General features: G+C 38.1%; 3 protein-coding genes across 3 annotated transcripts in view; 1 reads left to right on the plus strand and 2 right to left on the minus strand.

The window, feature by feature from the left end:
- Positions 1–2,225: 2,225 nt before the first annotated feature.
- Positions 2,226–18,268, minus strand: appl1 (adaptor protein, phosphotyrosine interaction, PH domain and leucine zipper containing 1). Its single transcript, XM_079242350.1, has 22 exons — positions 18,121–18,268; positions 16,910–17,008; positions 16,732–16,791; positions 15,963–16,034; positions 15,717–15,804; positions 15,584–15,625; positions 14,983–15,041; positions 14,145–14,291; positions 12,706–12,788; positions 12,455–12,616; positions 10,191–10,379; positions 10,045–10,087; positions 9,908–9,964; positions 9,075–9,166; positions 7,674–7,853; positions 7,084–7,136; positions 6,172–6,346; positions 6,000–6,036; positions 5,771–5,911; positions 5,642–5,692; positions 5,445–5,534; positions 2,226–5,360 (listed from the first exon to the last, which is right to left on the minus strand). Exons 1-22 carry the CDS (start codon positions 18,172–18,174, stop codon positions 5,208–5,210), a joined length of 2,127 nt encoding a protein of 708 aa, XP_079098476.1. The 5' UTR covers positions 18,175–18,268; the 3' UTR covers positions 2,226–5,207.
- A 990-nt stretch (positions 18,269–19,258) lies between these two features.
- On the minus strand, positions 19,259–22,700 carry LOC306757032 (kelch-like protein 10; the record flags this gene model as incomplete). The annotated part of the gene is made up of 6 exons (XM_079241996.1): positions 19,259–19,582; positions 20,205–20,354; positions 20,885–20,950; positions 21,075–21,680; positions 21,779–22,268; positions 22,555–22,700. The coding sequence occupies 6 exons, from the start codon at positions 22,698–22,700 to the stop codon at positions 19,259–19,261; spliced, it is 1,782 nt and encodes a 593-aa protein (XP_079098122.1).
- Positions 22,701–25,825: 3,125 nt separating this feature from the next.
- il17rd (interleukin 17 receptor D) overlaps positions 25,826–27,674 on the plus strand; it is a gene marked incomplete at both ends in the record, with an annotated part of 37,013 nt that continues 35,164 nt past the window's right edge. The window contains one exon of the mRNA XM_079242349.1: positions 25,826–25,945. Within this exon, the coding sequence (XP_079098475.1) occupies positions 25,826–25,945 (120 nt within the window). The remainder of the gene's footprint in view (positions 25,946–27,674) is intronic.

A 27,674-nucleotide genomic window follows, 5' to 3' on the forward strand; every position in this document is an offset into this window, starting at 1 on the left:
TCTGCTCTAATTTTAAGTCATCAATCAGAGATTGTCTTCACTTCATCATTTCTATTAATACAATACTCAGTTTGCATTACAATGAAAGCAACAGCAAAGAGCAGATTGCAGAAATGTGAAGCAGTCACAACCACAGTGTGACTGCTCTTGTTCATAGCATCCATAGTTCAAGAATAAACAGTCTGAAATCAATCACTGTCATAAAGCTAATATTGTTCTTGTTGATTTGTTAAACTGTAACTTTTGTTACATTTCAACTTCACTAAATCAGACTTAAAATGCTGTTAAATATAAACATGATATGAGAAACACACAGTTTATCTTTTATTAATGCTCGTTTTGTGGAGAAAAATGTAAACATGGTTTTTCTATGTATGTTGTGTTGGCATGTCGGGCCCTCAGCGCTGACTATCAGGTTATCCTGTTATATGCCCACATATTTTTGTCTTACTATAGGGCTTTTATGGTAATGATTATTTAATATTTTTTCCCTTTAGATGCACTTTTATAATTGAAAATTTTGATTGACACAGTTCATCTTGTGAATGTGTTTAATTTTTATCCCGTTTGTATATTTATTTTAATTTCCTTTTAGAAAATGTGTAAAAAAATAAATCTTTTGAAGTAAGCAGTCAAATTTTGTTTTCTGTTTATAGAAATAAAAAACAAAAAGGAATTTGAATGAAAAACACTCAAGACTCTTTTTTTACTTTATGGAACATTTATAAATTTTCTATACTACTTGGACCAATTCAGGGTCACAAGGAAGCTGGAGTTTATCCCAGTAATAAGCAGGCGAGACGCAGGCCACATGCTGGATGGGCCACCAGTCCAGCACAGAGACATCAACAACCATTCACGAAATTCAAGCAGCGGTATCCTAAATATCTACCATCCTGCAGGTTGTAGTGTTTGCCTGCTGCAGCACACCAACATTAACTCGTTTCAAGGCTGCAGCAAAAGTTGACATGTTGTCAGAACATTTTCTTTTGAATCAGGTGTGTTGTTCCAGGCTTCACCTTGTACAGCTGATTACAGATTACAACCTACGCGTGTCATCACAATATGTGTTACTGTGTTGGGGTAAATTCCACTGGAACACAGTAGAAAATGTAAATGGTCGTCTCTGTTGTGAGATAGTTCTTCCCCGTCTCGGTGGCATCTCATTCCCGCACTTCCTGGTCTCGCTCAGGTTTTCCTCCGTCTCCACCTGCAGCTGCGCCTGATAGTGCATCTTTCCCTCATCCAAATAAAAGTTTTATATGTTAACCAGTCCATCATCAAATCTGGGAGTTGGCGTTTCCACAATCTTGCCTTGAACCAAACATCTTTTGTGAAGAAGTCCTTTGATCCCCTGAAATCTCTTTCAGAAATACAATACTTTTCCAGAAAAAAATCAGACGATGGCTGTTCAGTTTATCTGGGCATAAGTAAAGTTCAGTCTGGTGAGCAACTGTGTATAAATAAAGGCTAAAGTGAACCCGAGCAGTTCTACTATGTTCAACACTGTTACAACGGACGTGGTGTTCAAGTGCTCTGTAAATAAAAGTTAGTGGAGTTTTACAGAGGTTTAAATATAGGTTTTACACCAGTTAGTAAACCCATCAGCAAATGTTTATTGACACTTCTTTTAATCATCAGTCAGAGAAATGGAGGGCTTGCCCCCAAATTCACCTTAGAAACATCAGAAAGAAGTAAACCCCAAGACAGTAAATGAGAGGAAAAGTGAATATTTCACTATAAAACTCTTCATGGAAACTATCTGGCCCTCTTCATGATTAATTTAAAACAAAGACAGTGTCCTCTCAGTATGTGTATATGTATGTCTAGCTCATGGTGTTTCTCTCCCTGAGATGCTTTTGAACAGCAGCTTTATTTGTGTGGTTTGCTTGAAGACTTTAGCATAAACTCCAGGGTGGACAGTACTCGTCTCATACACCGATACATCCCCTGTGGGGTGAAAACCAATAATTTTAGTAAGCTACATGTCAGAGTTGGAGCTTCCTAGTGATCTTCTGTACTGCACTTATCACACTGCAATGCCACGTTTATTACAACATCCTTTCAAAATCTAGAATTCACCGTATTTTTTAAGCCACGATCTTTAGGGTTTTTTATACAACAGAACATTGCAGCATTAGTATAATAAATAATGATTTTTCTTGCCAAAATACACCAGATTAATATCAAAAGCATTAGCACACTGACTCATGAAGGTAGTTAGTGCTTTATTGATTCACCGAAGAGCCTTTTATTAATCATGACACTAGAATGTCAATCACTGAAACATATTTACAGCTCGTCATTAATCCGGTCACCTTTTCTCGCAGCAGTAAAGTGCACCTTCACAAACATAACTTCTTCACCTGGTTACAGCAAAAACACAAACTCCCAAAAAACCCGAGAAAAAATAAAAAAATCAGTAACTCGATTTAGGCCTTTAAAATGTCTCTTTGCTACTTGATGTTTTCCCAAAAATGGTTGTCGACTGTGTAACCACTAACATCCCCACCATGTCAAGCTTTTGACAAAAAGAGGTTTATCGATTTGTTCTTCTGCATATAATCACCACGAATCACTGTGGGAAGACAAATCAAAACCTGTTAAAACAGAAAAAACAGTGACGTACATCTGATCTCCATCATGGTGTCAGGAGAAACACTGATTCACATGATCATTTGGCAAAGGTGGAATCAGTTTTATGACACATTGTTTTGTATTTTTTAACACTACACGATAAAGAAATTTCCTCAAATATGGGTGAATTAAAAAAAACAAACTAATATCATAGAAGCATCAGTGTGAATCGTCTTCACAAAGATGGCAAATGAGGGAACTTCAGAGAACCTTGTGCTTGTGTTTTACAGACCTCAGACCAGTATTTTCAGGATCCAAACTGATCTACAGAGGAAGATGAAGAACAATGAACCAAAGAGGAGGATAAAGTTTGAGGCCAAGTACTGTGTAGGCCTCAAACTTACACAAAACAGCAATTACTGACCATTACAGAGGGTTTCATTCGTTCATACTGAAGAAGATAAACACGTCACATTTGTTTTTGTTGTCCATGACAACATGAGCACATAATGAGAGAACACAACCTGAAATGTTGGGATGCTGGACTCCATAAGACAACTTGTTTTGTTTTCCTCCCAGAAAAAATGTTTCAACAAATCCAGAACAAAAGGAACATAAAAAAAACAAAGATATTAGGTCTAAAATCCATCATTTAGTAGTGCCTCCTGGTGAGCATGTAGCATCAGAAATATGGGAAAAATTTGAACTTTTCTGCAGGAATTCCCAACAATTTTAACATGAATAAATCAAGAAAATATCCTTCAAAATGTAAAAGGTTTATGACAGAAGTTCCTGCGTTTCATAAAGTCTAACTCATAAGTGCCTCAAATCCAAAACAAAAACAATAATCCATTTTGATAAAATTTTAACCTGATCAAATCAACCGTATTGTCATTTAAAACAAGTACAGATGTGTTTTACACCAAAGTTTTAAAATAATTGTCTTTTTCTTAGCATTTTATATGTAAAACAAAACAAAACACAAAACAAAAACACCCCAAATGAATAGGTACATATTTTGCTGAAGGCTTCACCTTTGTTTTAAATTTAAAGTTGACCAGATTTAATATTTTGTTGTCATATTTTGAGCACGGAACTAAATAAGCTGCAGCATCAGTTTGGTGTCATTTGGATGGGAAACTTAGCTCCTACTTCATGCAACATTTTTGTTACACTTTTTACATCAACTGCATGACTTTGTGAGAGGGCCCATCAACAAGAGGTGTGTTGTTATCTAACAGAAACTTTACCTGAGGTCATTTCAAGCCCTCAGTTTAGACTTTAACGTTTAGACTCTGATCATTTTGTAGGTATTTACTTTAGTGTTTTTTATGTGATACAATCAATATTTTAATTAACTTTACCAGATTTTATAATTAATTTCTATTAGTCTGAACATTGCAGACACATTGGATGCTCACAGAGTGAAATTTTTCTTACAATTAACTACTTCGCCCAACTGAACTTGCTTAACCTTGGCCTGACAGACACAGCTGAGGGTGCAATAACTCTCACTCTGCTCACAACTGCTGTATTACGGGCTCAGTTGTTCTGAGACGATGGGAGGAAAAACAAAAGTGACTACTAGTTTTGTTTTTTTTTGTTTTTTTTAAAGACAAGGTCCAACATCACATTAGCTCGTATGATTAAAACATTGAGAATTTAACGGCTGAACTATTGCCACTGAAATGCTGCTGAAACCAAAGTTGCTGTTGGAGGATCTTTTGACTTGCAAATCACCAAATCCTCATCACTAACTAAGCTTCCTCCTCTTCAGTTTCTGACATAGTTCATCTCAGTTACATTAACAAAGAGACAAATATTAAAGTCTTGCAGGAAGAAATCAGCTAATTATCATGACTGAAACTGGAACTAATTAGTTTTTTTTTTAAAGGTTACATTTATGAAAATAGTGCCTTATTTATGTCTTATTGTTCAGTTATCATCCAAATTGATGAGGGTCCAGTGAGATGTGAGGAATGACAGGAAAACAGTGACTGCATGGATGCAAACTCAACACTTTAGGACAACAGTGGACATACAATAACAGGAAGGCCTTTTCAAAATAAACCTCTGTGCTTTCTCTCCTTCTTTTTGTTTTGATTTCAACTAGTTTGGCTGAAGGTCATGAAGCCGTTTGTGATGTCCTGGTTGGCAGAAAACCGTCCCTAAGGCCACCTTCTGGGTTTTCTTTCATGTGTCCTTTGGATTCTGTTTTGTTTTATATCCTCCATCCATATTGTTAGCTCTACTTAGACAATAAAAGTAAAAAAACAGAAACTTAGAGGTTAATCTATAGTTAATGATGTTTTCTCAATAGTGGTGCCAGTATAAAAGCAGCGTTTTTTTTCTTTTTGCACAGAATAAAACATGTCCTAAACGAGACGTTTCCTTGTTTTCACCGTTCCTCCTCTTAGTGAGGGTGCTTTAGGTCTTCATTCCATCTTCAGCGACACAGTCCATGAAAAACCTCAGAGTCCAGCAGAGAGGAAGCACACGTTTTTAAGTCCCAGGCAGTTTGGCTGGTAGATGGTGGATGGTGTTTCCGTCCTCGGATTCCTGAGGAGCTGTCTCAGCGACGCCAGCTGGGACTCACCTGGGAGCCAAAAGCATGCATTCTCCAGGTGTCATTAGGCTTCAGACTCACCCCTCTTCTTCCCTTCCTCTCCAGCATCACTGTCCTCTGACTGGCTGCTGCTAAGCACAAGGAACTGTCCGTCAGAGGCAGGCGGGTTGGGAGGACGACTTGAGGCAGCGATTAAACGACTCTGTTCCTCCAGATCCTGCAAGACAGTGAGTGAAATAAAACCAATGATAAGATGAAAGTGTTATACACTAAAATGTTTAGTTAGAAAGTTGGATGTTACCTTCTCTATTTGTTTTTGTTTGCTGAGCTCCTCCTGCTGTTTCTCTTTGGCTTTGTCTTGCTCCTTCCTTTTCTCTGCTGCTTTACGGTCCTGCCCAGTAAGAAACATCCACAGCACACTTCAACCAGCTGCAACCACAGCTAATAGCTTGAACATTAACTACAAAATCACAGCAAGAAGTATTGAATGAGTCTCACCATCTCCGAGTGGAAGGCTATCTGCTTGGCCAGTCCGATGCTGTCACAGATCTGAAACATGAAGAGGACACAAGCGTTAGTCACAAAAACCATGGTTTCAGAGTGTGAGATAAACAGATGGCACGCAACCTTCTCTCCATCATTGTTGGATTCAAAGATGTAGCAGACGGTTCGACTGTCACTCTGCCCGCCTGCCGTCTGCAGAACGAAACCAAACAGCCGCTTGTTGTCCTGATGGGATGCACTCTGGACCACACTGGACAGGGGGAACTGTAGCAGGACAGGACAGGACACCATGAACAAGAAAAGCTTAAAAACCTACAGACATGACTGAGCAGGAAAACTGGCCTCATCTTACTCTGAGTCGAGTGACCTGTGTCTGAGGATCGATGAGCCTAAAAAACAAAATATACATTAATATTTCAGGACAGAATATCTGCTGTGAAACTGGAAAGCTAAATGGTTCTTAAATATCCTCACGTTGGTCACACAATAAAGACTTAAAGCAAAAAAGCTGATTTAAATCTCACTTGAGACAGTCACAGGTGACCAGCAGATGCGATTCTGTCATCCTGAAGATGTTGTGGATGGCTCTGGCGGCCAGGATCTGCCTCATAGTCTCAGAGATAACATCTGCCGACTCTGTGTTCCTGACCTCCATCGATCCAAGGAAGCGAACAATGAAGAGTTGGTGGAGGATCGAATCTGGATGAAAGAAAGAAATACAAAGTTAGAAACAAAGAGCCAGATGTCCCATTCAGAAGATTCATGTCTGTTTGTTAAATGGCATAAATGGGCGATTTTACTGGTTATCGGAAGAGTTTATTGTCATTATTGAGAATATATATATATATATATATATATATATATATATATATACACACACATATATAGAGTGTAGTGTATTAGTTTTCTTTAATTCTCATAAACTATATGAAGATCACATTAAATATATGAAAGCATTTTCATGCTTATCTAATGACTGCAATGACACAATGAACTAAACAATTTATTTAAAAAAAACATGAAGGCTATACTGGTGGTGCGTTATACTGAGAACAACATCACAAAATGAGAACATACAGAATCTGCTGCTAATTTAGTAAAGTTTGACACCACAGGAAACATGACACACTCACATTTTAAACACATTTGCTTTAACTTATAGTTCAGTATATATTTGTAAAACCCTAATAAACTACTTTTCATACACAACATCTTTATTTTTTTTTAACCAAAACATACATTCTTTTAAGGAAATTTATATAAAGTAAAGCAGATATTGAATCCTGTCATGTTCTGCCTGTTGTATTATCACTGTAGCAAAGAAAAAACATCTACATCTGACAATCAACATTGGAAATAAATGCAAAAGAAAACATGAAGTGCTGTTTCATGAAAAAAAGATAACATTGATAAAGTGAATTGGTGTGAAAAAAAACCTTCACTGTCTTCTGGTGTGTTCTCCCCCGACTCTCCGAATGGATTACTCCTTCTACGGTCACACAAACAGACAACTGTCAACCATGTTAGAGGGAAATAGCATTAATACCACTTACAAAACCAAAAGCAAGAACCTAAACCTCCTGGTGTTGATGCTTAGAAGTTAACCAGAATATACTAGATTACTAGCCAGGACACAATGCAGCCTTTCTTAAATAAAGTTTTTGGCTTCCACAGATCTGCTTAAGAAAGAAAGGAAACTGTTCTACATGTTTTTACACATATATGTTTTTTGCTGCAACTTCTTGCTTCCCTTGAATGAAGAACAACAAGTTTCCCTCAAGATCAGGCCCTGCAGATGGAAACTACTTCCACTCCCATTCCATTCCTGGTCACTTTACGCTCTCAGCAATGAATCAGATACTTGCTCCAAACACCTTTATCCTTCATGTTTATTTCCTAAGAATTAAAAAGTAAAAAGAAAAAGGTCCACTTGACTTCCAAATAAATCAGCTAAAACTATGAAAAGCATCCACCTCTACCTAGAACAGGCCCTGCAGGAGTATAAATCCAGCTGAAACACACCAACCTGCCAGACTGTGCTGCTGTCTTGCTCTGTGCCAAGTTCTCCTCACTGACGGGGGAAATGATGTCAAACTGGATGGGTGTTTCCGGAGCAACCAGAGCATCCAGTGAGAGCACAGAGAGGGCAGGTGATGGCTCAGAGCCCACAGAGCTGATACTGCTCGTTCGGCCTGTGCGTCCTTTACTGGAATGGAGACAAAGAGAAATGACTGGAAATTTGAAAAGTGCGGCTCTGATGTCAGTCTGGCCACAAAGAGCTCCATCATCGCTGGATCTGCGGGTACTGTGAGCCTCTTGATCCCAACTTGTAGCTGTGTGGCTTTTGTATGTAAATAGATAGATAGATAGCTGCATACAGTGACTTACTTTGGGTGTTCTTCAATGACAAACTTGAAACATCTGATTTATAATTATTAATAAAACTTAATTATAAAACTATCCTGGTTTAATCAACAGTCAAACTGTTTAACAAATGAAAACTAATATATTTTTTGACCAACATATGACAGTATAAACTTTGGTCTAAAAAAACCCATCTAGACCAGATTTTCTTAAATCTAAACCACCATCCATCTAACCTACAACTGGACTTTCGAACAGGCCTGTGAAGGCCATACATAGTGCAGAGACTAAAGAGGGCTGAACACCTGAAGCCAAAGGGTGTGTTCAAATTGTAGTGTACACATTCAGCACTGGCCCACACAGACCACTGTGCTATGAAGCCTTGAACCAGCAGACATGGAGCTCACAAAGCTTGGCAATGCTAACATCCACAGTTTATTTCTTTTCCTTTCTTGTCCAGATTATCTGAGGACAGTCAGACATCTGATGCGGCTGGTTTCTCTCTCTGCTTGAGCCACAGGAATTTAGAAAATACCAGTAAAATATGCACCAAAACTTTATCTGAAACTTTAGGTTTTCTCTGTAAAATGTAAATATGTTATGGATAAGCCAAAATGTAGCTTTATCACATGCTACTTCATATTTAGCATCACTGAAGATAACTATATATTGTTATAGTAACTGCAGTTTTTCTTTTATTCTCTTGCCAAAGATTTGTGTCTTTAGTTATACATCTGTGTTTTGAAGAGATAATTACGTATACTCAACTAAGAACAGAAAGTTTGTTCTGACCATTAAAGCACAAACTTTGCTCTAATCTGAAGTGATGGCCTGGAATTTGTAAGCTGTAATTCAGAGTCATCGTATCCTTGGGCAAGACGCTTCTTTCTCCTTGCTTCCAGTGTTGCTGGTGTATGAGTCTGAATGAATGTTCAGTAGAGATCGAAATGCAATACAATCCACATCTAATCCATAATCCATTTGGTTTTGGATCTGAGAAATCTGAACAAAGCCCAAACTGGTCCCCATAAAGAAAACCACCCCTCCATGCACAGACAACTACCTGCTGGGTCTCATGCTCTCATGTCTCTGCTGGAAGGATGGTGACGGTGTTACTGCTTCAAGAGCCGTTTGGTTCACTCTGGCAGCCAGCTCCTATAAATAACATTACAGTAACATCAGCATTAACCAATCAGAAGTCGTTTTACTGGGTTTAGCATCTTGCTATTCTTCCTCTACATAGCACATGCAAGACAAAATATGTGTACAAACAAACACTGCAACCATATTTGAATGCTATTCTTAAGTGAGCAAAAAAGTGTGGAAAAACTCAAAATGGTAGAAAATAATACATGTCAATCTTTCCATTAACCCCATTATAAACATATTTTTTCCTATCTGCTGGTTAAAACCAGGCAATCATTAACAAATTCTTTAAAATGAAACACAACTAACTCTCTTCTTCGTCAGCTGTAAAGATTATTAGTCCTTCTGCGAACAAAGCCTAAACAGAGATTTGCTACCTTTTCTCAAATATCTGTCCCTTAAGGACTGTCTCCTTTGTAATGGCCCTTATAGCTTCCAAACTCCACTGCAACATGGTCAATGCTTGCAACTTGGTTTAATAAATGGAATCTATTTCTAAATATAAAAAAAAAACCCTTTATATATATATATATATATATATATATATATATATATATATATATATATATAACCTTTATATATAAGAAAATCACGATTAGCATCTCTCTCAATCTGTTCTTAATGGGCTTGTTTAAAAATGTTACTTTGTTATGTCCTAATCATATTCAGACAATACTAACTGGTTCATTAATACTCTAAAGGACCTGTCGCTTGCTGACTAGAAGAAAAATTTGCCAAATTGACACAAACCTCAGCATTTTCACTAAGGTAGATCCTCTTGGAAATGTTGTTGATTGTAGCAATCCACTGTGAGAGAAAGCATCAGAAAAACAATGTGAAGTTATGCATTAAAATGAAGCAGATTAGATGGCAGTAAAGCATTTTACCTCCTCACAGTCCTTCCTGCTCTCTGCCTGCAGTGTCACAACTCTATCAGTGCAAAAAATGAGAACAAACAGCGGGAAAATCATACATCAGAAAACCTAAAAATGGCACAAGCATCAGAGGACGCTGACAAAAGTAGAGTGCTTACTTTTTGCCATCAAACGAAGTGACCTGAAAGCAGAATCGGCGGTCGTCGCAGTCGACAGCCATGACAGAGCAGTTGTCAAGGTCTGTGACTAGCCCACCCGCCACCTCACCACGACCCTGTTGCATCAAGTTACCTCCCTGTGTGAAGAAATACTGACGCTCCCAGGACGACGACACCAGGCCCGTCTTACTGCGAGACAGACAAGACAAATGCATTAACAGAGTCAATATTACAGGACAGTGTTCTCAAAATGCTTTAGAAAGAGAAAACAATGATGATATAGCAGCTTAAATCTGGATATTGTCTCTTTACTGTCATGTCCAAATTTCTGCCATGAAAAAGGTTAATTTCTGGCCACAGCAGTGATATCAGCAGAAATAAATTTAAGTATATGGCTCAGCAGAATCAGCGTTTCCTCCATAAGCACATGCCATCAATTTATAATAAATCACTCGCCTCTTAAAAGCACTGGTGACACACTTATACTGTAAAATCTCCATTAATGAAGGTTTTAGAATATTTTTATGAGGATTTTACAAGGACCACGACAAACAACGAGCGACATGTGCCTGACATCTGTGACTCCTCAAACAAGAGATAAAAGACACCAAACATCAGAAGAACAGGAAGATACTAAGTCTGTAGGTGAAAATAATTGATGAAGCATCACTGACAGGAATCAGACTGTAAGGAGCTAATGGCCCACATCACACAGGAAGTTACTGAGTAACCATTTTATTTTATTGATGGGTCAAAATTGCATAATTGAAAACACAATTGATCTCATTCAGTCCTCTTCCCTCAACTGAGGATGGTGAAAATCCAACACAAACAATACTTGCTGTGTGTGCACTGTGATTGGCCTTTGTGTGCCGCGTTGGCCTCTCCAAAACAGTAGTGAGTTATTGGCACGGCTCAAGTGAGTCAGTCTGACTGGCCACTTTTCACTCTGAGAAGAAATCCACTACAGTTCCTGAAAACATTTTCTCAACACCGTACCTAATCTGTTACATCTGTTTTTAAGCTGTTTTACTTTTCACAATCTGTTTCTTTATTTTATAATTCTATACAATCAAAAAGAGCTGTAACCATCTAAAAACCTTGTTGCATTAATACTGACATGATTTTAACAATTTTGCAACATTTTTACAGAAATGAGCACACGTTCTTGCTTTAAACAAAGTTCCTGCAGCAAACTGGGTTCAACAACGATGCGTTTCATGTCATTTTCGCTATAAATTCTCTTTTTTAGCCCATCTTTGAGGCAGATGTAATAATTCAAGATCTGTTTTCAGCTTTGTTCCTCCTATATCTAATTTGATTAGATCTTGTGATATTAGGCACTGTTAATCACTGGCTCTCAAACTGGGGGTTGGGACTCACATGGGGATCGTGAGATAATTTCAGTGTCACCAGATAATAGTAAAAAATATAGCCTACATTTTTTAAAATAAACTCAGGAAGTTTTTTTTAATCAGAAATGTCAAAATAACATTAACCTAATTTTGAAACACAAAAACCAAGTTATTACACATATTAAAAATCTGATTTTAACATTATCTCCATGAGAGAAGCTCATTTTGGGCATGTAAGTGTCTTGTTACATGCACTTGTCACATGCACTGAATCCACTAAATAACCACTTCACCCCCTTTTGTTTATGAAGATGCTGACAGGGGGGTTGGGGGTTGTGAACAATGTTTGTTATCTTGCAGTTGTGGCTCAGTCATATGCGGACTAATTAGTATCATGCATGATCAAGTTTGGAACCATTTTCAGAAGAGTAGTGATGATCAAAATAAAATGATAAAATAGAGGCGATAAAAATGATTGTAAATAAAAAGCAGAAAACTGAATGTGAAAAAAAAGCTTGTTTGTTATTAAGCAGTGTGATTAATTCAGAGGTGATTTGAATAAAACAGTGATGCTATGAGTGATAATACCTTCATGTTTCATTTTTTAATCAATAGCAAGAGTCATTTCAAAGAAAAAGAATAAAAACTAAAGATATAAAAAGTTAACTTGTTAGTGCATGTTCACTAAAAAGTGGAATACCTAAATCTTCAGGTCAAAATCTGACACAACTGAAAGAAAGAGCTGTGCAAATGGATTTCCCACATCTACACCTGCCATAAACGAATGAATGCAAACAGAAATGCAGCCAAAAGTTATATAAATACTTTGTTTCAAAAGCATCATTGAAGATTAAAAATAAGCAGTAAATACATGCATTACAACACAAGTGATGTGTTTCTGTTTCTTACTTGCGGATGTACAGGTAGCCCTGCTTCCTGGTTAGGCTGCGACAAACAGGTGAGTGGGCGGGGTCAGGGTCACATGGTGCATACAGGGGGTCGCATGATTTTTCCATGTCCTGGATAGTCTGCTGCATCTGCCCTGTCTCCTCCTCCATCTCCCGACGAACACTGGAAACAAATGTGCACGCTCGTCTCAAAGCAGGTTAAGAATGAAGACAGTTTGGAGGTAAAAGATGATGGCGATGTAGGAATCTCACTTCTGCACGCTGGTTCCTATAGTTGACAAGAAATCTTCCCACTGCTGGGTGAGATTTTCTGACCCCAGCTTGAAGAAACTAATCTGTACAGAAAGAAACAGATAAAAACATGTCAGCAAAATGAATAACATCGAATCAAAGAACAAATTCTTCAACATAAGCAGCATGACATTAATTCAATGTTTATTACCATTAAACGTAAATGTGCTCATTTCTGCCGTTGCAGTTTTACATATAAAAAGTTCAAGTCATATAGTCAAACACACTTTAGTGTAGCAGCTTATTTCAGCATTTCACTAACCCTAAAGCGACTGCCTCATTAAAGACCTATCCTTTATTTCAAATAAATTCAAAAAGCTTTATTTATAAATAGAGAGGGATTCAGTTTGACAGTTTTCTATCTCAGCATGCATCACAGAACCACTACAGCAGCACTAATTGGCTGTGATGGCTGATTCAGCATCCATCTTGCATCCTATCTCTTCTTTGAGCTCTCTCCAGCCAGTGAAAGTCAGTTTGATACTGACTTTTTTCTGGTCTATTGCTCTTTCTAGTCATCGGATAGACTTTCAGTGGATGAAAAGAGCTCAGAGACACCTTCATTAGAGGCGCCAATGTACAAAAATCAGCCAAAATTCAGCAGTGCTCTTATAAGCAGATTTGACATCCTAAACAATGTGCATGGCTGTTTGAAAATCACTTTGATTTAAACTCTTGACTGAAAGTGTGCAAGATGAAAACATTAGTCAGGAGAAAGACAGATAAAAGTCTTTCTCACACTAATGTATACAATTCTGGTACACAAGTGCTGTTTATAGCTTTAAAACAAACAAACAAAAAGGATATTTTGTGTCCACTGTGTCCATACTGAACCCAGAATAGATAACACACTGATTAATGAATTAATGTTACTTGGCTTGAACCACCAATAACTTCAGCTGATGTAATTGTTCCATACTTTAAACCAAAGATAAAATGCAGTTAATGATGCAAAAAGTGAAAAAGTGGTACAGCAGAAAGGCAATGGTTGTTAACACACTGCAGGTTGTGGAAATAACTGCACCTTGAAGCAGATCATACTTAATTATGAATCTCTATTTAAGTGGCTAACTTTGAAAGAGAGTAGTGTATTATTAATTTAATGCCGTTTCAGTTTCACACACTTTATAAGCCTTGAAAACACCATATTAGCATTCACTCATTTCAAAGACAGCCAGCCTCTGTTAAAACAGTAAATGCTCTGGGTGGACTCTTTAATTTCCTGCAGTTTTGTTGAAGGACGATGAAAAATTAAATAGTGTTGCTCAGAGTCCCAAATCAATGGCTTTTTGATTTAAGAAGAAGGGTCAAAGACCTGGATTAGATCAAGTATTTGTGTTATCAAAGTTGAAAAACCTCCAGTCTGTAGTATAAGTGTTGTTCTGTGTGCGTGTGTGTACCTGAGCCTGCATGTAGCCAAGCAGTGGCTCCAGCAGAGCTGTCTTCTTCTTATATTGCAGTGTGTTCAGCGAGCAGAAGTAGTGCATCATGGTCTGATGCTGTTTCTTGCGGGACGTGTAGACGTCCTCCACAACCTCCGCCCGCACCTGCGACAAACACACTTTCATCATATTTCAGAAAGAAGCAACATCTCGTATAAAGGCATATCATATGCTGAAATAATATCATTTGGTCAAGTTAATCCTTTCACTTTCAGGAAGCTGCTGGTTTGAGAAATCTGAAACTTCCTTGAGAGACCTTAAAAAAATAAATAAATAAAGCTCATCCCACACTCAAGGAGCCTGACATGATCATTTAAGTGCTGGAAAATAACTCAGTCCACAGAAAACCTATGGTTGATGATGATTTTCAACACTGATGAACGGAAATGGCTGCTTTGAAGAAAACAGCTCAGCTGCTCTTCCACTATATTTGTTTCCACGACATACATCAGAGGTGTCAAACTTCAAGCCTCGAGGACCAGTATCTGGCAGGTTTTGGTTGTTTCCCTGCACCAACGCACCTGATTCAAATCAAACAGATCCAACTGCTTCTTGTCAACTTATTCATTCATTTCAGTCAGGTGTGTTGGAGTATGGAGACAACAAAAACCTGCAGGGTACTGACCCTCGAGAACTGGAGCTTGACATCTGTGACATACAGTGTCTTCTGTTCAGTTTGACTGAACCAGATAAACATACAAAACTACTCGGATACTTTAAATAAGCAGCTCAGACTTATCAAATTAGTCAATAAATTTTAAACCTGATTTGTGAAAAATGTTTCAAAAGCTGTTACCTTGTCATTGTCCCTCCTCTTGGACAGACGGCTGTATCTGTTAATTGCTGTATCATGATCTATACATAAAAGAAAACATAAAAGAAGTAAACAGCACTGTTTAAAAATCTTTAAACTTGTTTAAAATGTGAATGAACAAGGTTAATTAGCCGGTTAAATACTAAAAGCTCAAATGGTTCTCCAATTCTTGATGCAGATATATTAACCAATTTCATCATATGTCAAGCATTGGCATTAACTGCCCTCTGCAACACAGTCTGCATCAGAACAAGAATATTATTAGAAGAAAAGTGCTTACAGACATCGACAGAAAATAGTACTTCAATAACTTTAATCTCTGGCAAACCCTGGAATATTCTACTGCAGCTTCAAGCACAATTATAGGACTGATATTTTTTGTTTTACTTAACAAAGGGGGAATAGTCAGTGTGGTGGTAGCTATATAATTAGTGTTAACATTTAAAAGAGCAGAAGCTGAGAGTATCTGTAACGTAGCATCAGGCAATTCAAAAATTGCTCTTTGGCATGTGAGAAAATATAACAGACATTTTGCTTGGTGAAACAGAACAACAGAACTGAAGGAATGCAGAGATCATCTTACCATCACTGGCTATCTGGAAGACTTCTTTCAAGGTGAGGATTTCTGGCAAGAGAAAAAAAAGGGAAAATATCTCTTGATCAACACAGGTTGTAGGACTACATCTCATCTAATCCTGGTGCTGCTTAATTTTTACCTTTCAGGTCTCTCTCTTTAAACTGAGTGATGGGAAACATCATGGCATCTGCAAGCTGGGTGGACAGGACGGCATGACAGGAGCTCAACTACAATGAGAAAGAGAAGGGAAGCTGGAAGAAATCCTAACTGTTGACCATATGAAGTCCAGTCTTTGTAAATGGATACTAACATCATGTCTTGTCATTCAAAATCTACCAATGCAACACACCCAGAGAGTAAAATCAGATTAAGCCAAAGCTCTCACCTCATCAATGACTTTTGCAAACTGCTGCAGGGTAGAGCTCATCACTTCATCGTCACCTCCGAGAGGAAATCGCTGCATAGCAAAGCAACAACACAGTAAATGCGTTACAGATTTAGTCTTAGTAGGAATAAACATTTACATAATGAAACACAAAGTTGGAGAATCCCTGATGTGCCTCATCATCAAACAAAATGCTTGCAAAAAATAAGGCAAGGTATAATCAAAAGAATGAAGATGAAATAGTTCAGAGGTTTCATTTTACACTGAAGTATTGGTCAGAGAAACACACAACAAAAAGGTCTGGTGAAGGCAAATGTGTGTGGCCTTGCAGATAAAGCCGTTCCGTATTATTAAACTGTTCACGTCTGGGGTCATAAGTTTGATGGATGGTGTAATAAAGCCCATTGTTTTGGTGGCAGCCGTTTTAGGGCTGGTGGTTTGAGATAGCATGCATGTTATAATGCTAATATGTTATGTGATAAAGGCCTGTGGCTTGTACTGTAAAGCTACTGGATGTTGATGTCATTTATTCGTAATGAGAAGTCAGAATTTCTAATTTCCAGTGGAAATTGAATTTGCACATATATGCAAAATCTATTAATGCATTAGTGTGTTTCATGGATGTATTTTGTCTTTAGCTGATTATTCTTAAAAACCAATTAAGGCGAGACAGAAGGAGATTGAAATGCATGTGATGTTTATAAACGATGCTGCAAAATGCATGAGTACGCAGTAAAATCGTAAGCTTGGTGTCAAATAAATGCTCTACCTGTTTATCGTACTCTTTCAGCAATCTTGAGGTCAGGTGTGTTGCAGCACTCAGCTCATTCTAGAAAAGAAAACAACAGTACTGACCAATTACAGAAAATGTAATCAGTAGCCACTTTCTAATGTTGCTCCAAGTAAGCGCTACCTGTACACGTCAGCAATGTGACATGCGTGTGTACCTGTGCATCATAAATCCTCTGCATGGCCTGATACAGTTGTGTGCAATAGTTCGAGATGGCTGCAGTGTCCTCCTCAAAGACTCCCAGCAAAGATCGTGTCTGCAAATAAAATGCACAAAATGATCAAGGTGGAAGTGAAGTCAGAAGATTGGCTTACTGATAAAAATATCCAAATTTAAAGGGCCTAAATTATCTCTAGTGTAACTGGCAAAAACCTCACCCATTATCTAGGCAAATACACCTGCACCATCTACCTGTCCCCACAGTTTAACTGTGGATCAAGGTGTGTCTGTATTGCGTCTCACACTTTTACATATCCAGCATTCCTTTAAGGTTTGCATCCTTTACAACTTCACGATTTAACCCTGAGGCTTGGTGCTTTGTTGGATCCTTTAACTCTGAATAACATAAGGTGGTATTATTGTTTGTCACATACGTTTATTTGATAAAAACAAACCCTAGAATACCGCCACAACTGTTGTCAACAGCAACGATCAAAACAAAGCAACTCACATTTACTTGGCACATTCAAGCCCAAAGTGCCACTGACTGTAGGACAGAAATAAGAAAAAGGAGATAAACTGCAACAATGTCTGATAATAATGATTATATCAATCCACAATATCTACCCACTGTATACAAGTAGGTATATCAGGTACAGAAAGTACCACTGTCTCGCCACACCCCTGTCCGTGATGTCATAGCAGGTGTTGCTCTGGATCTGCTGCAGTAAACAACATCATTAAATAGGATGTCTATCAAATCATCTGACACAACAAGGCAGCAGAAAGTGAGGCGTTTGCATCTAAAGCTTACAAAAAGCAACGGGATGACACTAGTGTTTTGTTAAAAGACTGTTATCTATGACAAGACGGGAAAAGACAAACCCAGCAGCTAGGGAAGTGGTCGGCTAAGTACTGATTTACTGCAGCCCAGCATTGAATGGTGGTACACCCCCCTGATATATTGACAAGGCAGCTAGGTGGAAACTTCGCCCAGCGGACCAGTCTGGTCGTCAGCTTGTTCCACAACAGGAGTATCCCGTCTGAACTGCCCGACTGTCAGGGCCGTAAGCAGTTAGCGTGCAGCTACAACTTGGCTTTTCTCTGCTGGATGTTGGCAAACACTTAGCTTACAAAGACAGCTAGCCTAGCCAAGTAAGCAGCTAATGTTAGCATGCTACTGAAGGCTCCGGGGAAGAAAACCGCTACCTGCGGGCTGTCTTCCAGCGTCTCTTCTAATGGTAGCTTCTCTATTCCGGGCATAGCTGCGGCTGGTGAGCTGGCAATCAGTGCAGTTCAGGAGACAAAACACACAACAAATCGGCCCAACAACTCCCACTCAATGTTTCTTGGCTACCCGAATTCACAACACCCCAAAACAGCTCCTCCCGGTTCCGCGTGCCCCGCCCTCTTGGTGGAATTTGATTGGATGAAGAAAATTCCATGACTTCGGTTGGCTTCTTATTTAAACGTTTAAATGCGCCATTTTGGCTCCAACTACGCTCATATTACCATATTTAATTTGTACCAAAGAGCCGTAATGGCGATAGTTTTGGTTATTTGTCATGTCAAATAATTTATTTGTGGAGATAATTTTTAAATGCAGTTATGTTTTGGGACGTTTTACCTTGATTTTTAATAATAAATTCCACTTTGCATGTTTCCATATCACTAAAAGTAAAAGAGACAAATCCTCACTAACAGTTTTATAATCTATATTTACCGTGACAAAATTGTATTGTGTAGATACACAAGTATATCTCTTAACATGAAAAGAACAGGGAAGTACGTGTGGATTTAATTATGGAAATATGTACAATTACTTTCAAAACCCAAGTATAATATGTATATAAAACTAATTTCCTTTGTAATCATACTGTGGTATCACACAGTGGTGAGATAAAGTTTAAAATGGTTTTGGCCCCTTTATAGATGCTGCTTGTATATTTCTTTGCTTTGCCTATACCAATCACACCTTATTGAACACTTTTTTCAGTGCTTGATAATTACAACTCTTTGATTTTTCAATTAAAGTGTTATTTATTGACTGACAGAATACTTTTGTTGAAGCATTGATGTAATTTTTTAAATCCATGTAAATATAGTGACTAGCAGCAAATTATATTTAGTTATATTGATTAAGAAAAGGTTCAAGTGTATTTATCAAGAAAATAATGTAAAGATATTCAACAACAATGAAAACAGCAACAAAAAAGTATGTTATGGGACAACAACTGGAATATTTTTTAAATGAAGTTTTATTTATAATCTCATGTTGAATGGTGTTTGGGAACTTTGTTGAGAGGTCAAATTGATTGTCTTTCAGTCTCCTTCCTTTTGGGAAGCATTAGCCAGTAGCCGAGCCACGTGGAAACAATTTCTCCACCAGGTTCTGGAGTCCATGCAGGAGACAGCAGCTTAAGCCACTGCGGGGTGCTTCAATCTGAGAGACATAATGCCACCTACCAGCCTCTTCATCATAGCACTCCACAGTTGACAAATTGCCAGATCTATTTTGCCCTCCAACAACATACAGCTGATCTTCGACTACCTCAATGCCAAAGTTACAGCGGTAGTTATGCATGGATGGCACCATGTTCCACCTGTTGGTGCGGGGGTCGTAGGCCTCAGCAGTGCGCAGCTGAGAGTTCCAGTCATATGTACCACCAACCTGGAGAAAGAACATGGAGTGTCTCTCAGCATAAAGGAAAATCTTTTATCAAGGGAACATCCCCCACCCACATCCTTCCTGTGATATGCTAGATAATGTGTATCTTTGGTTGAGGTTTGCATTTGTTCAGTTGGCTAATAAAAGCTAGACTTAAAGGAGCACCTCTTGAAAAATAAGAGTCATATTTACTACTTTGTAGCATCCAAAATATCTATCTGAGAACAGTTTTTTGATCTTTGGAAAATAAATATTGTCCCATTCTTGTCTGGTAAAAGGCATCTAGCTGCTTAAGAGTCCTGGGTCTTTTTACTGTACATGTTTCTTGATAAACCAAATATCATCAGTTGGTGAAATGTGCAGACTGCAATTACAACACCCTGCTACATGCTATATATGGTTTAGCATAGTCTTCATGAAATACGCAAGGCCTTCCATGAAAGCACACTGTATAGATTGGAACTACCTCTATTTACCCCTCAACATAGGTGATGCCTGAGACAAGTGACATTTTCTCAGCTTTGAAGCTGCATGAGACTGAGGATGCATGTTATGACTGGAAATTACTCTCCAATCATCACTGATAAGTAATCACCTGAGCTATATTCTTTCATCATATACTTACAGCATAGATTCTGCCTTTATAGGCAACAACCCCCAAGTTAGTCCGGAAAGTGTTCATTGGATGGATCATAGTCCATTGTTTGGTCTCTGGGTCATACGACTCAGCTGCAGAGACGTTGTAATACCCGTTGAAACCTCCACAAATGTACACCTGCAGACATGTTTAAACAGTTGCATTTGACATAAGTCTATATCGAAAATCAAAGATGCTCCTTAAACATAGTAGGTTTTTATAATTTATAACAAGAACAAAATTGCTTTTATTCTGGTAGAAAATTAAATCTAGGATCAAATTGTGTAGATTGCATGTTGGTTTCATTCTACTTATATTAATTCAATGCAATAAAATGCAATAAAAATGCAATGAAAATGAAACATGCTCACATGTACCACTATCTAGTGCTTAATTATATTATGCTATAATAAGTGTACTAAGCAACTTGCAAGCTTGCAATTTATTGCTTTTGGGTAAACCTTTACATTTAAATAATTTACTTGTCACAATTTCCATCACTACCAAATTTTGGTTTCACAACACTGTGCATAAATAATTACTTTTGCACATTTTCATTGTGGTGTAGAAAAAAAAAGTTATGATCATCTATAGTTTGAATCACTGACTGATTAAAAAATAAAAAAAAATCTAGATACAATTGACTGTTCTTAGTGCATGAAGCCCACGTCCAGACTATTATTTGTGTTGTGTGGGGTGACCAGGGGGACCACCCCTTGGCTATGGCTCTGATGCTAGAAGGACAAGCACAATAATGTCATTGTGAACAATAAAGAGCCAGTTCAGTAAAATATCTAACCCAAATAAAATCCCATTGAGATGTAGATCTCTTTTACATTTTCCATCTTTGCCTCATACCTTTCCTTGAAGAGAAGCTGCGCTGGCCCCACATCTTCTCATATTCATCGATTCTATCATGGTCCATTGGTTGTACTCGGGATTGTAGCACTCCACAGTGTTAAGGCAAACATATCCATTGAAGCCCCCCATGGCATAAATACAACCATTCTGCACAGCAACACTGAGGTGGCTACGGCATGTTTGCATGGACGCCACATCTTCCCATGTGAAAGTGATAAACTCAAACCTCTGCACAGTGTTCAAGTAAGCCCGAGGTCCACAGCCACCCACTATGTATACATAGTTGTCTAGGACAGCAGCACCATGGTCAGCAACTGAAATGTAATTGCCCATATTGGCCCAGCAGTCAGATCGGGAGTCATACAGCTCAAAGCCTTTGGATCCATTGCCTCTGCCACCAGTGACCAGTAAAGTGACAAAAGGCAAACGAGGGCGGCACATTGGGTTGCTGGAGATAGCATTTTGATGTCTTTTGGTGCTGAAGTCTACATATGCATTCCTTGCATGAGTGATTACGGACAGATATTCAGGGCAGTTTTTGATCATAGTATTATTCATCAGCTTGTCCCTGAGGCAGTCAACAGTCAAAAAGCCCAAACGCACCTGGACAAATAAAGACAACAGTTACACACAGACTAATAGGATGTCAAAATTATGTCAGCAAACCTATGTTAAGAACAGTTAGCTTGCTGTCAAGTTACCTTAGATAACAGCATAAGGAGATGATCTTGTCTTTGGTCCGGCAGGTGGTTTATCCATCGGAGGACAATCTTTAACACTAGGTTCTCTTGTTTCACATTGAGGCGATCACTCTCAATTATAGCACATAGCTGGTGCACTGAGAGATCTAGATACTCCTGTGAGATAGAAACTATGTCCTCAAAGTGGCGCAGAATGCAGAAGAACACCTTGTGCCTAAGTTCAGGGCAATTGTAGAAATTTAAAATCCTCCAGATGCCGATGCAGTTTTTCAAACATAGCTGGCCTTCTAGGAAGGAGCAGCAAGCTTGAATCATTCCTGGGATCAAAAACTGGTCTGCAGCTGCCAAAGCAGCCACCACATTATCTGCAGTAACAGGAACCGAGTGGGTGTAGGCATAATCGATGATGAGGTGCATAATCTCAGGCAACACACCTGGGATTGTGTATGTCTGCTTTGCTGAGGTTGCCCAAGCCCCAGTGAAGAGAGTGCTGTGGATCAGGACACATACTGATATGAGCATACATACAGCGGCAGTATTCACACAAGTGCATTATGTTAAAAGACACACAAAAGTTACATCCCGTCTAAAATGATTGACAAAACCTTCACTTCGAAAGTGAAATTACTGACAAACATCTGCGATGAAAAGTTTTCAATCTGCTGATTATTTTTAAAAATGTTCCCTGTTTTCATGCATCTCGACTATGATCTTTAAGTTGTACTTAAGCCCTGCTGAGTTTGAAGTGTTTCACCTCAATCAGATCACCTACTCACCAAAAGTATGAGCTGCAGCTGCAGAGGATGATTTTGTGTGCGTTGAACTCAACATTGTCCACTTTGAGCACCACATCGCAGAGTTTTCCCTGCAGACGAAGCTCGGCCATGACTGCAAGTGTACTGTCACTGGTCTGATTCTCCATTTTACCAGATGTTGAGGAAGGCTTTCCTTGTTTGTTCATCACTGTGCTGCTCTGTGGAGATACTCTGGTTTTGCTCTACTGGTTCTGGAACTTTCTTTGATATCAAAGAAACAGAATGACAGCAGCTGATTTGCATATTACATATTTGAATATTTGTTGTCATGTTTTTGTTTAATTTATCAATTAAACCGTGAAATTAGACTCAATGTAGTTTGCAAACTCTATCGAAGAAAAATGTGTTTTATTATTTAGCCTGTCAGTTATATTAAAGTACAAGTCCATTTACCATAAATGACTGCATGAAACAACAGTTATCAGTAAATAACTCAACTTTCATTGGATAATCACAGTCTCGTGTGAACTGAATCTTTATAGGGAACGATTTGTTCATGCTATTATAGATGCATCTTCATTGTTAATGCTGATTAGTTTTTTGCATAAATCAATTAGTCATTTAGGAATAGAATGTCAAAAACCAAAATATATTATAAGAAAAAGTTTAATCAGAGACAAGATGATGACTAAATTTATGTTTGTGTCTAAGCTTGTTCTGTTTTAGTTTCATGTTTCTTTTTATTAAATTCTCAATCACAGCATATGCAACACAGATTACTGAAGCCAACCAGTCATTTTCAGGAATATCTGCTGCTCTTTTGTCACATTGTTGTTTATCAATCATCATGTCAAGCTATGATCTTAAACTGTTTTGCAAATTCACTTTTATCACAAATTATCATTCATTAATTTGGTCAAATTTTGATTAATTTAATTTAATTTATTCTGTGTATACTGGGGATAAGAGGGACAAAGTATTTGTCCTTTGAATGTCTTGTACATATACCAAACTAAACTACCAATAATACATTTGACTTTGATTTAATATTGTTCTGGTCCATTATTATTATCTATCACAATGTTATAAGCTCAGGTGCTTTTTTTTGTTCACATTACAAGTATTCTGCAGTGACATGAACCAGAAACAAGTCATATAGGAGAATAAAAAGGTGGTGTGACTCTACAGCTCCTTTTTCGGGCAATGTGTCTTCCCTCAGGACCCTTTCACAGGACTCCATTTCCTCCCAGTTTCAGTTTTATACAAACCAAGCCCATCCAACATTCATCTGTCCTTTCACAAAGTTCCGCTTGCCAGACAGTATAACTTCAACCCCTCAGAAGTTCGCGGCCAAACCTCTACAGGAAAGCCCAAAAGACACAGTGTACAAATGTGTTAGATTAAACCACAATTAAAACTCTGTTTGACCGCATTTATTTAAACTACCTCTGTTGAAAGTAGTTTTATGCATTTATTAATCTTTTTAGGAAGAATTAAAGTGCCATGGGTAAAATCTGACATGATGGTTATGTAAAACTTGAGTTTTACTACTTATTTTTGTGTATTATTGTTGTACCACCATTAAATTTTGTTGCAGTTCTAAAGATGAATTTGAAGTGGTCCCAGCTGCAAAGAAGTCACAGGTGCCAAACCCTTGCCACAAGAGGGAGTATTATTACACAAAACTGTGGTCAAAGGAAATTTGGAGCATAGGGTTACATCTAAGCCATTTAAAGGCATAAGAGATTATTTTTTATGAGACACAACATGTGAGTATGTTTTGCTAAAGGAAAGAGATTCAGTCCAATGCTGAGAGAAAAAAGTGTGAACGGGATGATATCTGTTCAGATGTTGTTGGATTCATTTCCAGTAAAAAATTAGTTTGTTTTGCTTTGTGGCAAAAATATCTCCCAAATAAATACAATTATAGTTTAAAAATGAGAATTAACATCACAGGTTATAACTGTGTGCTTGTGATTACTTAAAAAAATTCAATACTTATTTGTTGGTTATAATAAAGCAATGAAACAGAAAAAAGGAAGTTCAGAAAAGCTTTCTTTGCTTTTCTCCATTATTGATATAATATATGGGGATATATACTACTTTTTAAAGTATGGAATGACTGATTTAATGAGAATGAAGCTGCATTATGGTGATGTCCACCATGTAAACAAAAGGGAATGGTGGTCCATGTTATAACATTAAAACAAGGAAAAAAATTAAAGCTGGCTTTCCACACCATTCATATTTTCTGCAGCCAGAGTACAAATCTTATCCTTAGGTATGTTAACAGAAACAAACAAACAAACAAAAGTATGTTTTCATGCAAAAAATTAGGTGTGTATGTGTATTATAGGTACAAACACATGGAAAAGATGTGCTTATCTAATACATATGTCATGTGAAAATGCCCTTCTGGCAGGGAAATGCATGGACTGAGTATACCTGCTGTACCAAAATACAAATGAACTTTCCATGCTGTAAAAGGAGGCAATGTAATGGGGGCATGTTGTCTCTCCCTTATAGCTTCATGTTCTGCAATCCGTACCTTTTACCCTCAAACAGACCCCTGAAAGCTGAACCTGATTTGAGGACTGCTGTTATTTTTCTTGTCTGTTACTCTAGAGCACAGGTGTCAAACTCCAGTCCTTAAGGGCCAGTATCCTGCAGGTTTTTGGTGTCTTCCTGTTCCAACACACTTGACCAAAATTCATAAATAGGTTGACAAGAAGCTGCTGGAACCATTTGATTTGAATCAGCTGTGTTGGTAGAGGGAAACAACAAAAACCTGCCGGATACTGGACCTCGAAGACTGGAGTTTAACATCCCTGCTCTAGAGGCAATCATGAGTCCTGAAACAGTGGTCCCAGAAGGCCCCTGCCAAGCAGTGTTTATGTGTTTTTCTGCTCCAACACACTTGTCTCAAATACAGTGGATCCAACAGCCTATCACGTTCATCTAAATGACTCATTCATTTGAGTCAGTGTGCTGAAACAGGGAAACATGTACAACTTGCAGAGCTGCAGCCCTGATGGACCAGGTTTCCCAGATCCAGCCTAAACCCAGGTCTGCACCCTCGAGGCCCATCATAAAACCTAAGACCTGTCTGTCTCAAGGGTCCTCCCTCTCCCCCACAAAAAAGAAGTGGAAAAAAGAGAAAGAAGCACACACACACACACACACACACACACACACACACACACACGTGGACACACGTACCCGCGTGTGCTCGCACGCACCTCCTCCTGTCCTGTACTCCTCCAGCTCAGAGTTGCTCAGACTTGAGAGAGGAATGGCGGCACCTCGGAGTTTCTTCATCTCTCCCTGCGCTTTATTTCTGGTTTTACACTTCTCCTATGGATCTACGAACTCAGGAAACAAGAGAGCAAACCAAGATCGATGTGGCTACAAGGTAAAACGCTAAACACAAGCTCCACTCGTGTTTTCTGTCTTATCTGTAAAGACGCCGCTGCGCCGTCTCAGCCTCAGGTCTTAAAGTTTCTCTGTGTTTCTGGGACTGTAAATAATTCGTGTTTCAGATGGAGAGACCTTCTGTTTTGATGAGACTAAATATTAAATAAAGGTTAGCTTGAAAATAAACCTGCATTTCCTGAGCTCTTCGTGACTTTCCAGCGCTGCTTGTGGCACCCAGGTTACCTTTACCTGCGTGGGGCTGCGGTTTAAGGAAACTTTACGAAGTGAGTTCTCGTTTATTATTTACACCTTTTACACGTTTTAACACGTTTTTACACGTTTTAAGATCCCAAACACTGAAAGCCTCGATTAAAACTGTATTTAATTAAGCAAACATCTCTTTTTACAATACATATATATATATATATATATATATATATATATATATATATATATATATATATATATATATATATATAAAAACTAAAAGAAAAAGACATCAAGTGAGTTGTAGAAGCTTTCCACAAATACCTGCATAAAGCAGACGCTAAAACACTGTGGTGTTTTAAAAGTCAGTGTTGTCTGATCACCTCTGGTCCTTCTTTGTTTTTAGTCTGGTTTTAAATAGTACAAAGTTTCAAGAAAAGCCAGCTGCATCTGTAAAGGTGGAAGGTAGTTTTTACTGTCCAAACAAAGCCACTTATTATCTCCTCTGCATTCGGATGCAGTAAAGCTGATTTTCTTTTTTCCTGCCTGTGCGATTAGTTGGAAATAACATGTTGAGAACAGACTGCTCATTTACACTCCTCTGTGTGTGTACTTTTAGAGGTTTAGATGTTTTAACTGTAATTCATTTTTGCTAGTTAAACATATTAGCATTTTGTTGAAAGTTTGCTTTCTAAAATGAAAACAGAAAAAGTTTCCCACTACTTAAAATTTTTTGATATGACCCATTTAGACTTTCCGATATGACAGTGATGATCAGTGCCATCACAGTTAATGTTAAATTATCACAATAATGTTGTCATATTCTGAGTTTGCAAAATTTTCTTTGAAACTTGCTGATGGATATGCTGTCTTTGTCGCAGAGAGACTAACTACAAGGCAACACGTGAAAGTCTATAATCAGCGTTTTTCCAGTTTTTTTATGAGGCTGAGCAAATAATTCTAGCAATTTTCCATTTTGACAGATGATTCATAATAGAATAATCCTTGTCGTCAGGTATTTTGTCAAGTTTAATGGATACTCGTTTTAATGTCATACTACAGAGAGGACAAAATATCGTCCCATCAAAGAAGCTAAAGCCAGATAATGTGTGACCTATTGGCTTCCAAGAAACTGCTGAGTGATTCATTAATAAGAAACGTAGCGTGCAACCATTACTCTGCTCAGCATGTAACAGATTATTAAATAAGATGTTTCATCTCTGCACAGAAAGATTTTGTACCTTTTAAGTTGTTTGTTTTCTGTTTGTGATTTTGTTTCTCATGTTTCTTCTATGGTCGGTCTGATTGTGGATGTGAGCCCATGTTCTACTGGTTTTTATTTTCCCATGTTGATAGATGACTCCTACCTGTCTTTGATGCTCTTTCTGTGTGTGTGTGTGTGTGTGTGTGTGTGTGTGTGTATGTGTATGTGTGTGTGTGTGTGTGTGTGTTATCCTGATTTCCTCCCTCTGGCTTTGAAGTGTTTTCTACAGGAAGCTTCACACTGTTTACTCTGCTGA

Source organism: Telmatherina bonti (assembly GCF_933228915.1).
Source record: "Telmatherina bonti genome assembly, chromosome: 6".
NCBI classification, from domain to species: domain Eukaryota; kingdom Metazoa; phylum Chordata; class Actinopteri; order Atheriniformes; family Telmatherinidae; genus Telmatherina; species Telmatherina bonti.

Bases quoted from the DNA above. Each gene is read 5' to 3' on its own strand.
- appl1 (XM_079242350.1), bottom strand. From the start codon at position 18,174: ATGCCCGGAATAGAGAAGCTACCATTAGAAGAGACGCTGGAAGACAGC. The intron at 14,292-14,982 runs GTAACAGCTTTT...TGTTTGTCGCAG, and splicing joins AGAGGAGGGACAATGACAAG to GTGCGGGCGGAGGTTGTGGA. The intron at 10,380-12,454 runs GTAAGAAACAGA...TCTGTCTCGCAG, and splicing joins GGCTACCTGTACATCCGCAA to TAAGACGGGCCTGGTGTCGT.